The 17,642-nt window shown below is 33.4% G+C and overlaps 1 protein-coding gene across 2 annotated transcripts in view; it reads right to left on the bottom strand.

Annotated features, from left to right (window-relative positions):
- Window positions 1–296: 296 nt before the first annotated feature.
- TMOD3 (tropomodulin 3) overlaps window positions 297–17,642 on the bottom strand; it is a 72,905-nt gene continuing 55,559 nt past the window's right edge. Inside the window, exons 5-10 of one of the 2 annotated variants that reach the window (XM_003755937.4) lie at window positions 15,343–15,432; window positions 14,101–14,231; window positions 13,735–13,842; window positions 10,344–10,487; window positions 7,691–7,835; window positions 297–2,898 (exon numbers count right to left, since the gene is read on the bottom strand). In XM_003755937.4, coding sequence (XP_003755985.1) covers window positions 2,864–2,898; window positions 7,691–7,835; window positions 10,344–10,487; window positions 13,735–13,842; window positions 14,101–14,231; window positions 15,343–15,432 — 653 coding nt within the window. In that variant the 3' untranslated portion in view covers window positions 297–2,863. Of the gene's footprint in view, window positions 2,899–4,739; window positions 5,070–7,690; window positions 7,836–10,343; window positions 10,488–13,734; window positions 13,843–14,100; window positions 14,232–15,342; window positions 15,433–17,642 lie in introns of those variants that run through there. The other variant, XM_031955208.1, reaches the window with a different exon arrangement.

Below are 17,642 nucleotides of genomic sequence, written 5' to 3'. Positions count from 1 at the left end.
AATATAATTTGATTTACAAAAATAAACATTTACATGCAGCTTTTCCAGAAATGTATCTATTATATAAGACAATGTATAATTTCAGACTGAATTAGATTATAAGAATTTACAAATCTTTTCATGATGGAAAGATAATTTTTCTCAAAAATTCTTGTTTTTTTGTCTTTTAAATGACAGGCACTCAATAAACATGAATTTTTTCTTAGACAACTTTATACAACAGCTAAATCAAACTTTGGACACATTTATATAGCACCAACATCCGTTTTAATACACATGTACCTGCTATTGGTGGGCTTTAAAATATGTACTATTAATTACAGGCAAATATATTGGAAAAGTTATTTTAGATTAATAAAGGTTGTTCATTATTTTTCTAAGGCTTTAATAAAAGCTCTAAAAAACTAACCCAAAGACAAAAAAGATGACCACACTGTAGTTTCTGGTTGGACTACAAAACTTAGTTTTAGAGAAAAATGTCTTTGGTGTAGCAATAAAGTATCTGGTTAATTAAGCCATTGTAAATTTCAGAGCATGAGGGAATCACTGCTAAAGGGATGCTGATCTTTAGAAAACAAGCAAAGAAAGCAGTTCCTTCCTTTAAAATGGGTCACTCATTCTTTTATGGAAATAGTCTACATTTAAACATACACATTTTATCTCTGATGAGAATTCAAGAGAAACAGTTTTTCCCAAATTAAATTTTGAATTACAGTATGGCACTGGAATGGTATTAACAAAATGTTCAACACAGCAATACTCTTAATAAATAGAAAATGTAAAAAAGATATTTCTGTAAATATGATACAAAAATCCAGGTAGGGTCAATGGATACCATCTACCTATAAATGTTTTAAACCTTAGTCAAAGTGGGGTATGGAGGGAGAATCTACACATTCAAAAGTTGCTTTAGTGACATACACACATGCTTACACATACATACGTACATATGTATTATATATGTGTGTGTGTGCGTGTGTGTGTGTGTATAATGTGAACATAAGTGAGGAAGGCTTGCTAAAATGGCATTAGGCAAAAACCATCAATATCTTTCAGTGCAGTATTATTCTATTCCTTGCTTGACTTCCAATCTTGCTGAAATTGTGCAGTCTTTTAAATAGTGCAATTAAAAAATATGACTAGTGATTTAAAGAATAGCCTGGTTAATATAAAAATTAATTAAAAGGACTATAAATAACTAATAGCCAAACTGACTATTATCCACTATTCTAGATTCTATAAACCCTGGACAAAGATAAACATCAAAATTATGATGAAAGAAGTCTTAGTCCATAAATTAAAAGGATTATTTCTGGCTTATTAGGTAGTCCAGAACCAATACAAGAAGCAAATGATATAATTCAACAAAAAAGTTTAAAAAGACAACAAAGAGTAAAAATTCAATATTCTCCTTTAGAAATTCTCCCTAAAAATGCCATTACCCTCAATTATGAATTAGGGATTTACCTAAATGTCTTTCAATTGTCTATATTTGGCCATTTTATCATTTCAAGGACAGCCCAGAGATAAGTGAACCAAAAGCAAATTCTCTTGTGTAGATTTTGATTCTTGAATCTCTCATCAATCAGATAATCTAACCAAGTGGCTTCTTCTCTTGGGTTGCTTTTATAATAACTGGAAAACTTGTTTTCATTTGTGGAGTTAATTTTACACAGTGTGAATACAAAGTAGGAAGAGAAAAATAAAGAGAAAAGTAATTTTTCTTACTGACTGACAAAATTACAGTGTTGAGTAAATACTGTTTGTACAGTTACATATGGCTAGCCTGATATTTCCTACTATACCATACAATTTCTAAAATAATTCACAAAAATGCCGCTTTCAAATTTACTAACATTTTACCATTAAATAACATGGAAACATTAATAGGTCCTATTTGCAATTTGGAGGTACTAAATAATAAGGAATTCCTTTGTTGTCCTGAATAAACAAAAATAAGTTAATAAACTGGATATGTTTTTTAAAGAAGAAGCTAGCATTCATTCACTGAGGGAAGTGTCTTTACAGAAAATATGTCCACTGCATTCTTTCTGAAAGAAAACTACAATTAACTTGGATTTACCTGTGTATTTGAAGTTATGCAACATGAAAAGGCTGACAGGCTTGTTTGAAATATATTTGAACATGTATTGTTTAAGACATTTCAGATCAGAGAGCTACTTATACTCTGGAATGTATCAAAAACATATGTTTCCCCCTCCTAGAAGATTTTGCTTCTTCTAGGATATAGAAGGATATCCTAGGATATATTTTAAGTATTGTGCTTCTAAGTTCTGGCATTCTCTTTCTTGAAAGAGAGTACCAGCTTATTGTAGGCACACATTCTAAAAATGAAAACATTTTAAGATTAATCATATGAAAGCTTAAGTGCCAGGTATCTATAAAAGTAATGGCAACTGTAATAACTGCAGATGTCTGCAGTGTCCCTTTTCAGTAAAAAAAAAAAAAAAAAAAAAAAAAAAAAGTATTCTTAAAAAAAGAATTAACCTTTCCACTTAATGACTTGTCCAATTTTCTCTCTCCTTTGGGTAACAGTTCAATTGGATTCCTCTTTATCCAATAATTCCTTACAAGCAAGCACATTTAAATTAAACTAAAATTGATTTGAGCAAAAAGCAGAAAACAGGTTCCAAAATATAAAAAAGATTATTATTGATTTTACAGAATTTGATGCTGCTATAACATCTCATAAGGTGAAAAAATTATGTATACAGTATATATATAAAAAAAGGAATGAAGTTTCCAGTCTTTTCCCTTCTACCTAGGCAAATTTTAAATCTGAAATCAAGATGAAGGCCTTGGTGCCCTTTTGAAGTGTTGCAAAGTTGGTATCCTGGTAAATTTATTGGTGATCTCCTTCAACTCGTCTCTTGCGAACTGTAAGAATAATTTAAGAATATATTTTAGAAATTAATTCTTTCATAATTTTCATAATGTTAACCTTTTCGAAAATAAGTTACTGTTAAATATTAGCTTATGTTACATTTATTTTTAAATAATTTTCAATTCTAAATATTTGCACTAAAATCTAAGTTTCTGTATAACCTACCTTTATAATTTACACACTGAATTGGGAAAAATATCCAAAAAAATCATTATTTTATTTGCTCTAATGTGTATGTTTGTTAAAGAAATTTTAGTAATGTAAAAATAAAATCAGTCGATAAATTTTAAGCTAATATGTATAAATCCATATAAGTCTGTTTCCCACTTTGTTTTTACTATCAAAGTTTTGAATTCTGAATATTTGTTAAATATGCAACATAAACTTAAAGAATTCCTAACCATCTTAAAAATCTTGCTTGCTAGTGGATAAGTAACTATCTTAAAACAATCAAGTAAAAGATGACAATTCAACAGACAAGATTAAAGAGTAGTAACATGTTATTTTGATTACAAAGTACAATGAATTTAATTAATCTAGGACAGGAACACACCAAAGATGCACATTTTATCTTTCTAGATACAATTTGTCATTGCTTTCCCTATTTTCTTCACCCTGTGGGTCTCTCATATAAAATGAACTAGTTTAAAATTAATTACAAAATAGCTAAAATAATTTAACTCTCTAGTTTTAATGGACTTTTTGAGATTTCAAGGTCACTTTTGGCTGCCATGATCTTTGTTCTATCCACTGGACTCTACAAACCAGTTCAGGTGCTGGAGCCAGAAAGGTCTGACTGATAAAAAACCCTGGGGTTGGGTTATTATCACTAAACTGGCTGAATGATTTTGGTTGGGAAAAAAAAAAAAACAGCAGGCATTTATGAAGTGCCTCTAAGATACTCTGAAAGACACTAGGAATGGATACAACAGAAATGGAACAGCTGTTCAACTTCTCTGGGACTTTTTTCATCTGTAAAATGAAGGATTTATATAGATATTTAAGACAAAATTCTATATATTGCTGTAAAAGGCAAAGAAAGCCTCTAATAACCTCCTGGTCAGTAACACTTTATGTTATAAGATTCACTTATCAAAATGTTTTGTATTTTAAGGGTTATCTTTTCATTCTTAAATGAACAAATTCTTGTGTTGAACTAGTCTGTCAGTCTTTTGTCCTTAACTTTTCACTCTTCCCTCCAAATGCACAGACGATTTACAGATCGATCCAAGGTATGACCTATCTTGCTCGCACAAGGAAAGTAAAGAGAGTAAATGATTGTCTTAGGCCATATTTGCTTCTCTTCAATGGTTTTTCTGAAGATTAAAGAATATATTCTTTATATCTATATATCTTTATATATATATATAAAATAAAGAACTAATATATTTAGTTCTGTGTTTCCTACTTAATGTCACATGAAGTAATGCCTTCTTTTATTGTTGGGCTTAGGAATGAGATCAGGTAATTCTAACATTTCCAAAAGGCATTATTAAGACTATCATCTAGGAAAATCAAAATTAGAAGACCCCCCCCCCCCAAAAAAAAAAATCCTTGTATTCAGTCAGGATTCAATAAATAAATACTATTGTAGAATGATAAAGACCTCTTTGCTTTTAATGAAAAAAGAATTAGTTTCTGTTCCTGGTTCTAATTTCTTAATTTTACTGAATACTACAAATTAGATATGTAAAATAATTGGGCTATTATAGAAAAATAAAAAGATTTTAGAATGCTCAAAATAAAAAATAACTTCATTTATATATGCTCTTAGAGAAGTACAGAAATATCTAAAAAGCAAACTACAGGTTAATTATCTCATTTTAGAGTTCTATTTCTATAATGAAATAAAATTAAGGAATTGATCTGGGTATAGTGGTAGGAGCATTCCAATCTAACCCTGTATTTTAAAACATATGGCCAAGATACCTGGTAAGTCGATAAAGGTGAGAGACAGAAATGAAGTGCAGCAAAGCAAAATATGTGAGAAATTGATGACAAAGAAAGTAGATCAAAAATTGAGTATAAAGACAGAGATATAAAAGCCAGAACTCAGAAGCCATCTGGGTGAACTCCATAACCTTGTCGCTGAAGCCCTGAAACTTCTTGGCTGGAGATGGAAAAAAATGTGCAGGAATATTTCTGAGTACTTCAGACTAAGAAACTGAGAGAAAAAAAGACATAATCAAAATCAGGTAACTGAAAAAAATATTCCCCCATTTTTCAGATTTGTAGCTCAAGTAGAAAACAAATTTGACAATTAAAAATTAAAGTTTCTAAAAAGTTTTGGACAACAGATAATTATAAGTTGTTTAACCTGTGGCTATTTTTAATTCTTAGAATTTTTGTTTAAAGTACAAAACCCCTTTCTCTATCTTGTGATCTCAAGGGAAAAATGAGAGTATAGGAATCAGAACTAAAAACTTAAGGTAAAATCTTATTGATGCTGAAGAAAAGACAGAACCAGGCAGAAAAAACTAATTGTAATTTTTCTTCTATCTTGCTATGGAATTGGCTCTCATTTGCCCTTTTCCTGGCAATCTCTAATCAAATCACCAAATTCTATAAGGTTTTCCTCTACCATCCTGCTTGGACCAACTCTTTATTCCTTCTGTGACCTTTTTTTTTTGTCCAAATTCTCATTGTTTATTTTAATTCTCTTCTAGTCAGCTCCACTATTCCTTTGAATTATCTTAATGCATAAGCATTATTTTCATGTCATGCACCCTTTTCCCACTTCAGAATGACTCTCCTCTGCCTTGAAAAAAGATCCCTAGTCAGGCAGCATGGTAAAAAAGGGGCTGAATTTGGAGTAATCTTGGTTCAAAATTCTGACTCTCAGTTATCTTACCAGAGTGACTAGAAAAATCGCTTTACCTCCCTAAGTTATAGCTTCCTCATTTTGATGACCCTGAAGTTTCCTTCTATTTCAACATCTAGAATTCTAGGATCTGACTTCAAGGCCTTCCACTGACTGGCTCTTCCAACCTTCTACCATCATTTTCTTCTTCATTTCAGTTAACTTGCTGTCTAAGCTATAAATGTGCAGCCAGAAACTTGGGGAAAATCAAGATGGAAAGGCAGAAGAAAGGAGAGAATCAGAGTGTGTGTGATTGGGAGGGTCAGGATGAATCTGAGGTTTCTTTAAGATTAAGTTGCAGGAAGAATGTTTGTGGCAGCCCTCTTTGTAGTGGCTAGAAACTGGAAACTAAGTGGATGCCCATCAATTGGAGAATGGCTGAATAAATTGTGGTATATGAATGTTATGGAATATTATTGTTTTGTAAGAAATGAGCAACAGGATGATTTCAGAAAGGCCTGGAGAGACTAACATGAACTGATGTTGAGTGAAATGAGCAGGACCAGGAGATCATTATATACTTCAACAACAATATTATATGATGACCAGTTCTGATGGACCTGGCCATCCTCAGCAATGAGATCAACCAAATCAGTTCCAATAGAGCAGTAAAGAACTGAAGCAGCTATATCCAGGGAAAGAATTCTGGGAAATGACTATGAACCACTACATAGAATTCCCAATTCCTCTATTTTTGTCTGCCTGCATTTTTGATTTCCATCACAGGCTAATTGTATCATTTCAAAGTCCGACTCTTTTTATACAGTAAAATAACTGTTTGGATATGTATACATATATTGTATTTAACTTATACTTTAACATATTTAACATGTATTAGTCAATCTGCCATCTGGGGGAAGAGGTAGGGGAAAGGAGGGAAAAAGTCGGAACAAAAGGATTTGCAACTGTCAATGCTGAAAAATTACCTATGCATATAGCTTGTAAATAAAAAGCTATAATAATAATAAAAAAGATTAAGTTGCAGGTATTTATGTTTATAACTGAGATTACATTTTGATAATCTCTACCCACATTATAAAACAATGAATGGAATGTTAAATACCCACATGTGGTTTTAAGGTCCATTACAGTAAAGTAGTTACTGTCTCTGAAGCATAAATAAGCAAATTCTTACAGCTCAGAGATTCTGATATGGGGCTTTTTTTCTGTTTGCTTTTTTTTGGCAGGGGTGGGGAAAAAGGACAGCAGTTGGGTCTAGTGAATCTAGGGGGAAAAAAGGAGAGTTTTAAATCAGATCCTGCATCCTGATTTGCCCAAAACATGAATTTAATTTCAGTTATTGTAGAATAATGGGAATATCTGAGGATTCTCTATTAGCTTTTCTAATTTAATGTGGGCATAAGAGGACATGTACCACTTAATGCCATAAATTTATACATAAAGTTTCTTAGATACAGATATAATATAAATATACAACTAATCACTAACATGTAGAAATGGTAACTGTTTTGTATTCTACTTAGGATGATCCAGAAAGCAAAGAGCACAAGGAGGAGGAAAGAAAGGAACTAATATAATAGCGCTAAGACAATTATCAGAATGTTTAGTTAATTAATTCAACCTAAGAGTTGCTACAATTTCTTTCTTTTTTAAACATTAAAATGGCAAACTCCTCTGTCTTCAGCTTACAAGACTACTAGTGAGACAGTTATACATTTTTAACCCACTTCTGATAGTGTCCTGACTTAAGGAATTCTCATTTTCCTACTCCAAACACCCCCAAAATTGAAAATGATAATTAATAAAACTTTAAAAGAATTTCACTCCCTTTGAGAAAAGATTGCTCTTCCTTAAAGAAGAACATTTTTTCTAAAATATCTACCATCATTAATTCATTAAAAAACTTTCAAAATACAAGCAAGATTATTGGATATCACAGACTTTTTTCCTAGGACATGTCTTACCTAAATCATTGTTTTTTGTTATAGCATTGGCTGCTCTGGTTCGTGGTCCCTGTTGTGTAAACTGATATCCAAATTTAAGAATCTTTGTGTTTTCCTCAAGCATCCTGGCCATTTCCAATTCAACAGCTGTCCCCAATTGCTGCCTCTAGAATGTAATTACAAACAGAATATTAACAAACTTGAATAAAATACTTCTTACAGAAAGTCATGTCTAATACAAATAGTCAGAAACACATGAATGTGTGCTCTTTTATATTTTTCTCTTCAAATTTATCTGAAAATACATAAGGAAAATGGAAAAGTTTCAAAAGTTTAGTTTTTTAGAAGATATGAAGTAGCTGTAGTTTAAATTTTGAATTTTTGGTAAATGTCTTTGAAGTACAAATCTTTCGTTTTTGTGTGAAAAGATGACTTTTCTAGGTAACATACTCTGAATTGTTACCTCTGAAGAAATGACAGAGATCAAATTCTCCTGAGTATGCAATAGCATTTATTTTATTCGAACAGTAACAAACCTTCAAAAATCATATACAATACCCTCATTTACGGGAAAAATATGTTGTCCTTCTATAGTAATTTTTAAGATAACCGAGGTTTTCCTCAAAGTGCTAAAACTTTTTATTTCACCCTTTTTGGAAGGGGATCGTTTTAAAATATATTTTTATCTTACAGTGTACTGGACACAATTTAAATTCTTCTTAATAACGAAGGGTCTGAATGCCAATACACTGTGGTGGGCTGTGGGGATATGCTGAACAATTTTTCCATTTATTAAATGGTCTCAGGCATGCTTTCTAAGGCTTTCTCCCTTTCATATTTGTTTTTTTTTTTTTAATCTTTCCTTATTTTTAGGAAATCAACTATAACCACGTTTATCCCTTAACTGTTTAACAATATCTAAATGAAAATGATAAAGACTAAAAAACAAATTACTGATTTTCAATAATTACTTGATTGAAGCTCTATAGAGAGGATAAATTACATGTGAGTCATCATTAGGGCTGCTGGCTTGATACCACTAGTGAAATCTGACAATCTATACACATAAGTTCTTGAGCGACTCTATCTCCAGACTTGAAAATGAATAAAAATCCTCTCCAAGTGCAATCTAGCTTTACAATTGAGCGGAAAAGGCCATCAATCTCTTCTAAAGAAGGCACTGTATTCTTCAATGAGGATGTGCCTGGGCAATTGATGGCTATGAAATCTAAGCTAAGGTTCTAAATCGTTAAGGGTTATTTCCATTCATTCAAAAGTCAATTGATTAGCTTCTCCAAGGGCTAGTTAAGCTCTGGCATAGTAATTACAGTTATTCCACATAATGTTGAAGCTAGAAATGATAGTTCATTCCTCTCTTTTTTTGCGAACTTTGATCAAAATAAAACACACTTGTTAGAGAAGATCTAACTCAGTTTCAATTGATCAAGGATGGACAGAAGCAGCTACACCCAAAGAAAGAACACTAGGAAATGAATGTAAATTGTTTGCATTTTTGTTTTTCTTCCCGGGTTATTTATAGCTTCTAAATCCAATTCTCCCTGAGCAACAAGAGAACTGTTTGGTTCTGCACACATATATTGTATCTAAGATCTACTGTAACCTATTTAACATGTATAGGACTGCTTGCCATCCAGGGGAAGGGGAAAATCAGAAGAGAAGTGAGTGCAAAGGATAATGTTGTAAAAAATTACCCTGGCATGGGTTCTGTCAATAAAAAGTTATTAAAAAAAAAAACAAAACCACACACTTGTTAAATTGATTAAATTCATTTTTCTAATTAGAAATTCAAAAATGTTTTTGGATTATTAGGGGTTGAGTCTTGGTTCCACATGACTTCTATAATCAGTGCTTTTCTTGGGAACACTGGGAAGAAAGGAATATGTACTACCAGGGGTCCTCAAACTTTTTAAATAGGGGGCCAGTTCACTGTTGGAGGGCCAGACTATAGTAAAAACAAAAATTTTGTTTTGTGGGCCTTTAAATAAATAAATTTCAAAGCCCTGGGTGAGGGGGATAAAGGTCCTCAGCTGACGCATCTGGCCCGCAGGCTGTAGTTTGAGGACCCCTGTACTACACTGTTCTGTATCTATTATATATATATATATATATTCTGTATATATTCAGGAAAAACAGAAACTATCAAACTACAAAATTTCATAACAGACTGGCTGGCTTGCCCTCACATAGATTCCTATTTCTTTACCTCTGACCTGAATGAACACTGTGGGTACTTGAATGTATTAGGTGATAGGATAGGCCCAGCCTAAAGGAGAGCAATAATAGTCTTAATTTGCTGTGGAATGAAAATGAAAAGCCTAGCTGCTACCTGCATGGTATCCTATGGTGACTGAAAAACCCTTTATTATTTATTATTCATGGAAAAACAGAAATTTGCATTAGAAGCAAAAGCAATTCAATTATTTTTAAGTCCTGTATTATACTGCTTAGTTTAGATTAATAATACATCTATGCCCTTGACAACATCCCAATTATACAAAGGCTTAATGAAAATTTTAGTAAGCCAACCATCTACCCCAGAGAACCTTTCCCATGGATCCTATAGACTCTGACCCTTCCTTTTCTTGACCTCCAAAGCACTGCAGGAGTTGCTTTGGACTATAATTAGATTCTACTATTATTGTATCTAATTAACCTGGTTATCAATCTTGATTTCAGCCAGGGTTTCATTTTCTTTTAAGGCTTCAATCAGTGCTTGAACACCAGCTCCTGTAATAAAATTGGACTCCAAATTTAAGCTCTTCAATGTTTTATTCACTTTCAGCATGTCTGCAAATGCCTACAAATAAAAAAAAAAAATTAAGATTTCATAGGCTAGATTTTTAAAATGTAAGATATTGTTAATACTTTAAAATATATTTAGATTCATTAATATTTTTACTTGATAATTCTTATTAAACTAAACAATGTTTCTTTCTTTTTTTTTTAAAACATTTTGTTATCTTAGCTCTACTCTACCTATATAGATATAAATTTAATCCCCTAATCTTCATTCTGGGATAATTTGGACATGTGAATTCTTTAATTCCCTTGACTTCCTAGAACAGAGAAGACAAAATTTGCTCTTAATAAATACGCATATAATACTCTCAGAAAGTCAACAGCTCTTGGTCATGGAATCTTCATAGACATTTTTAAATTGCTAATTGCCCAATGTATTAAAATATTCACATATTTAATGTACCATATCTAGCTAAAGCCAGAGGCCTTTATTTTTAGGATAGGGACTGGACTTGTGATTTCACTGATATAGGGAACTAGGAAATTCTCTCTACTGATCCATATTGGCATCTTCTGCAACATCATAGATGACATTTATATAGAACTTTATGGTTTACAACACACTTTATTAACACCATCTTATTTAAGCCGCACAACTATCTTGGGAAGTAGGTGCTATGACTAACCCTAATTTATAATCACTGACAAACTTTCAGAAACTTAAAGATCTTGCCCATTACTAGGTCTTTTTTTTCTTCAGGCTCTTCTCTGCACTTTTTTCCCCCAATAGTATTTTATTTTTTTCCAAATACATGTAAACGGAGTTTTCAATCTTCATTTTTGTAATACTTTGTATTCCAAAATTTTTTCCTCCCCAAGACAGCAAGCAATCTGATATAGATTAAATATGTGCAAACTTTTAAACATATTTCTTTTCTATTCTTAAATGGCATGATCTTAAAATCAATCTTTTATTATCCTGGTCACTTTCTTCTGAATGCTCTTCAGTTTATCAATATCTTTCATAAAACACAGTATATGCAGAACTTCACCCTTTCATTCTGAACACTTTATCTCTCAAAAGCAGCCTAAGATTACATTAGAGCTTTTTTGACTGCTATATCACAATTACTGACTCATACTGAGTCTATACTTTCCTGAAATCCCAATATATCTTTCAGATGAACTGTTATTTAACTATGCTTCTCTCCATTTTATACTTGTAAAATTATTTTCTTAAATTCAAATGCTGAAGATTTTTACCTTTGTCCTTATAAGTGCTATTCCATTAGATTTGGCTTGACATTCTAGCTTGCTGAAAACTTTTTTAGCTAGTATATCATCTATTCTTTTCAGCTCTATATCACTAGCAAATCTGATAATCATATCTATGACTTTATCTAAGTCAATGATCAAAATGTTAAAGAGCACAGGGTGAAGCATTCCTGAGCATTTCTCTGGAGCTCTTCTGTCAATCTGTCAACCTGAATTAATAATTATTTTGGGGATCCAGTAATTTGAAGAGTTTTTACTCCACATAAATTATGCTACAGCCTAGGCTAAATTGTTCCATCTTCTCAAAAAATGTGAAGCATTTTATCAAATGCTTTGGTAAAATCTAGATATACTAAAATCTGTAACATTTTCTAATCTATCAGTATGTCAATCTTTTTTTTTTTAAAAGGAATAAAGTTAATTTGACATATCTTTTTATTAATGAAGCTATAATGGTTCTTAGTGGTCATTTTCTTTTCTAGGTATTCACTTTATTCCTCGAAAAATATTCTAGAATTTTGCCAATAAACCCCTTCTCTTGTCCCCCCCCCCCCCAAATTAAGGCAGTACTTAAGACCATTCTCCAGTCCCATGGCACCTTGACCATTCTTCAGAAATCAAAAGTAGTACTGTGGGAATCTGAGTCTGGTTACTTGAATTTAAGAGAATAGCTGTGTGCTTTCTCAGTCATGCTAATCTTAGGGTTCCACCTCCTATGAGTCACTTTTGTTCAGTCACTGCCTTTAGGGAGTAATTATTCAGTGACTAAAATGGGGAGTAGATTGTCCCTAGAAATAAGAGACCCAGGGTCAGAAGATTCCGTGCTGTGACTTGAGTGGGGCTAAATCCTTGTTTGGAAGGGTCAGACAGAGAATGGGCCCAGCTGGGGAGGAGAAGAAGCTGGGCTCGATGCGAGGATGTGGAGCAGAAGACTAGGTGGGCACTGAAGTACCTCCCAACATTTACACTAGCGCTTGTGTAACCTGGGAGCCCAGGGGCCCCAAAGGAAAAGGGGTATTTCACCCAAGCCCCAGAAGTTAGCTCATCCGTCCTCAATGACACAGGAGACCCTTGACCCCGTGCTCTCCCCTTCAGCACACACAGAAAGCTCCCCCTTCTCTTAGCCTCAAGTTAATTCCCAGGACCATCTGAGGCAGCAGGAAGCCTAACGGCATCCTGGTAATCTGCACAACTACTGCTTACAGTGATAAGGGCCCTCCCCCTAAGGTTCTTGCTTGCTTCCTCCATTCAGCACTGTGGCATCTCTGTGACCGACAATATTCCCAAACTGATAACTCCACATCAAATTCTGCGGGGTCTTTTCGCGTCTGGTACGGCACAACAGTACAATCGATGAGAGAGCAATGAGCCCTGGAGGAAGGAAGCAGGACCGGAGTCCTGGGCCTTGGTCTTGCCACTTACCATCTAGGAGCACCAGAGCCCTCAGGTAAGGTGTGAAGAAGCCAGGTGGGGTGAGGCACCCTGAGGCTTTGTAATGCCAAAATGACAGCTAACATTTAGGTGGTGCTTCCATATCCCAGGCACTAGACAAAGCACTTTACAAATGTCTCATCTGGTCCTCACACCCCACTCCCCCAGGCAGTAAAATGGAGGCAGATAGCAGTTTTTGATTGGCCCAGGGTCACATAGCAAACAACAAACTTAGTGTCCTTCTCCACTGAGTTATCCAACTGCTTAAAATGTATGATTATACTAACTGCCTTTTGATAGAATAAAAAATGAATCACAAGACAAGCATCCACTTTGCTCCTCAGGTTATCCCTGCACTAAGTGCTAAGGGTACAAAAGTGATACAAGGCAGAGGAATATTACAATTCAGGTGGGGAGACAAGAGATATACAACAAAGAAATAATTAGTGATAAAGGGAGAATCTTTCAAAGAACTAAACTGCACAGTATAAACAATTAGAGAAGAGGCCAGCAAATGTGATTTAAAGGCTGTGGTTTGGAGCTGCTCCCCCATTCCACCCCACCCCAGCTTTATGTATTACCAACAGAAGCTTACTTACAACAGCAACAGGGTCATTGCTCCGGGTGGCTGCAAGACTGAAACATGTCACATGTGTATTGTTTTCCAAAGCTTTTGCAAATTCCTTGAGGGTTGGAATTGGAATATTCTTGAAAGAAGGAATTTGAGAAAAAAAAAATATTCTTATTTTTCAAAAGGAATCATTTATTGTCAATTGAATCAAGTCATCCTAAATTCTTAAGAACCTACCTATATATTTATATAAAACTGATGACGGTTTTCTACTCTTATGATAGGTGAATGTACAGAAAATGTAGATGTTGATGCATTCAAATGTAGATCCTTCTTATATATTCAACTGGACAAAAGCAATATAATATAGCCTTATTAATTATTAAGAACTTACCTTTATATTATTCAAGTTTACTTCAATAAGACGAGAATCATTTTTCTTAATCCTCCGTAAACTCTCCTCCACATCTGTAGGATTTGGTGGCTCATCGAACACTGGCAGGATTTTTTCACCTTTTACCACATCTATAACATAAATGAATCAAGAACATTTACATGCTTTTAATAAGGATACAGAATCAAAGAATTTACCACTTATTAGAAGACTTTGCTCCTCACAATTATTTACATATTCTCAATTTTAACATGGCTGAACATTTTTAGGCAGTTGAATAAAGAGATATTATTTTAGATTTGAAATAATAAGTATAGCTAGTTCAATGAACTAAGGTAGTATTTCTAAAGAAAAGGCAAACATTTCACAAACCAAAGAGGAAGAAATGAGGGCATTCCTAACACCAAGGACAGTATGAATCAAGACAAAGGCTTGACAGTGCAGTCCAGGTTTGGGGAACAAAAAGTAATGAAAAAGACTGGGTGGAGGCAAGGAGGGGAAGAGTATTTCTGGTTGATGACAAGATTAATATGAACTATAGCTTAAAATAGTACAATCCTGTGAAGTGGGACTAGTTTGTGATGCATAATAGTTTTAATGTCAGGCCACATATTGAAGGAAACCAACAAACTGTAATATGTTCAAAGAACAGAGCAAAAAGAAGGGCAAGGGATCTAAAAACTGAGCTATCTGAAGAAAGAAAAACTGAGTTATCTGTAAAAGGAAGATAAAAGGGAGCAAGATTGCTAGTTTCAGTGCTATCATATGAGCAAACAGATTTTGTTCTGTGTTGCCCCAAAAGGACCAATGAGAGCGAGGGAAGGGAATTACAAAGAGTAAGACACAGGTGTACATAGGTTTTAATGGAGGACAGGGAGCTAGCTCCCCTACTGTAGGAGCTTTACACAGGAGGTAAAATTAACTGTGTAGAATGTTTTGGAAGGATTTACTAAGAGTAGTAGGATAAATTACATGGTCTCTAAATTCTAAAGTTTTTGATTCTATGAATCCAGAATAATATATCGGTACATAAATCTGCATATTTGTCATGGCCATGGTGTTTTTTACCCCTGATAAACTTTTAGATAAGCAATTAAATATTTAATGTTGCATATTCATAGGCTTCAAACATTATCAACAGTAAATTTCATGTTCATTCTCAAAACAAAACTGAGTAGAAGTGATAAAAATTAATCCATTTACACTACACATTAAAAAAAGGTTTGAATATGTAGTACTTACTTGAAAAATCATCTTTGCCCACACTATTATTACTTCCTACTATATCACAGAGTTGGGTGTTGGTTATCAAATTATGCATTCCAAGGATAGCTATAAACATAGAAAAAAGGAAAAATTAGTTATCTTTATATTTTTAGAAAAAAAATAATTTTTCAATCCTCCCAAAGTAAACAATTTAAAATAATTTCTTATTAATTCGAAACATAGTTAAGCTCTCACTTTTCAACCTTCAAATTTTGCTTAGCTTTAAAATCACTAAATTCCATTCCTACCATAATCTGTTTATTCATGTTTTCCTATTTATACCATCTTCTGAGTTACCCAAAATACTACTACCATCTTCTGGCAAAAAAGGTAATTACAAGTTCATCTATTTTTCAGAGTTTGGTCATTAGCCTAAAGAATTCCTGGGGAGGAAATTCTATCTCCCAAACTATCAGCCAGAAACTGTTCTACAAACTATAATATTAAACAGTTAAGTCGGGGCATTGAGGGGTTGACAGACTACTCAGCATCAGATGGAAGACTCAACACAAGTTTTCTTGACTGAGGCCAATCTGAATTTGAACCCAAGTCTTCCTGTGAGAACTCCTTTCTATTATAACAGCTCTATCAAGACTCTCTACAATCTTGATTATGAGACTAAAATTTTAATATTGTTAAGTTCTATATTGGTGGCTGCAAGATTGAAACATATCACATTTATGTTATTTTCTAAAGCTTTTGCAAATTCCTTGAAGGTTGGAATTGGAATATTCTTGAATTTTTTGTTCTCAATTTGTCCCTCATTTTTTGTTTTAAAAGGTTCAACTTCACCATCTTCATTAATAAATATCTGACTTGCTATTAAGTAGAGAGACAGAATGTTTAAGTTATAATTGCACTATTCAAAAATGTTACTTTGGAAATTAAATTTATTTCATCATCTTTTATAAAACTTAGCCTGCAAGTATGTAAAATTTTTTTTTGGCACATTCTATTCTGACGAATCTATGATTTAATGTTTTTAATGGGATGCTATTCATCTTATTGTCAGGTTTGCATATCACCATTTGCTGTACATATCAAATACATACTCAAAGCAGGTAAATATAGGGATCAATCATGACTGTCCATCTGACTAATAAGGAATCAACCCTAACTATGTCCCTATTTGTTAGGTCTTTCCTAATAGACCACTGTTCACCTTTTCTATCCAGGGAAAGGAAAAGATAAAGAGATCTGGGTACTACAGAAGTTTATGTTCTGTGCTTAGCCCAGGAAAGTGGCCCAATTTGACAGCAGTAGTGCTGGCTCTGGCTCTTCCCCTGACCACTTCTGGAAAATAAGCAGAATAATAAATATGACCAAGCAACAGCAACCTTTCTGCTACCTGCCAGTCATAATGCCTAGTTACCAGAATCACAGCACAAAGCAAAATCTACCACTGATTTAAAAAAAGTTTTAAAAGGCTCCAAATAATTGGGTGATACCAAGCTCCTTCTTACCAATTTCTCTCTCTCTCTAAACACACACACACACACACACACACACACACACACACGCTACAAGTGTCAGTTTGGTACAAACTAAAAATAAAGTAAATCTCATTAATATAAAAATTGAACTGTGAGATTTGATAGAAATCTTTTCTGAGATTGACAGTGCCAAAGATAAAAATCAAACATTTTCAGAATACCAATGAGATAATAGTTAATCTTTTACTGAGGTAAGAGGGTATATCTATTTGCAAATACATATATTAGTAAAAATAGGGCTGTATAATGAAAAGAACACCAGAATATGAGTCAGAGACATAAATTTAATCTCAATTTTGCCATTAACTAAAGTGGTCAATCTTCAGTAAGCTAATAACTTAACCTCTCTGGACTTCAGCTTTCTTAAGGGGCTTCCTTAAGTGGTCTCTTACTAACAATTAAACTCCTAAACAATCAATCACTCCATAAACTTCATTAAGTATATACTAATACTAGGACCATACTGTGCTAAAAGTTTAAAATGGCACTGAGATTTTTGGGAAATCCTATATGTGAAAATGCATACCAAATATATGTATAGTAATTTGGGGAAGGAAAGGAACTAGCAGATGAGAGAATCAAAAAAAGCTTCTTGTAGGAGTTTGTGTTAGGAGCTCAATTTTGAATTAAAGCAAAGACTCAATCAACTAGGAAAAGATATGAAAGGAACACATTTTCCTTGCATTGGAGACAGCCAGTGCAAAGGAATGGAGACAGGAGATGATGTATCATTAGAGGAGCAGACTGGTGTAGAGAACTAGGAATCATCTAAAGAGATGTTAA

This window comes from Sarcophilus harrisii, chromosome 2 (genome assembly GCF_902635505.1).
Source record: "Sarcophilus harrisii chromosome 2, mSarHar1.11, whole genome shotgun sequence".
NCBI lineage: Eukaryota > Metazoa > Chordata > Mammalia > Dasyuromorphia > Dasyuridae > Sarcophilus > Sarcophilus harrisii.
The sequence above is the reverse complement of the archived record's forward strand: the minus strand, read 5'-3'. Positions and strand labels throughout refer to the sequence as shown.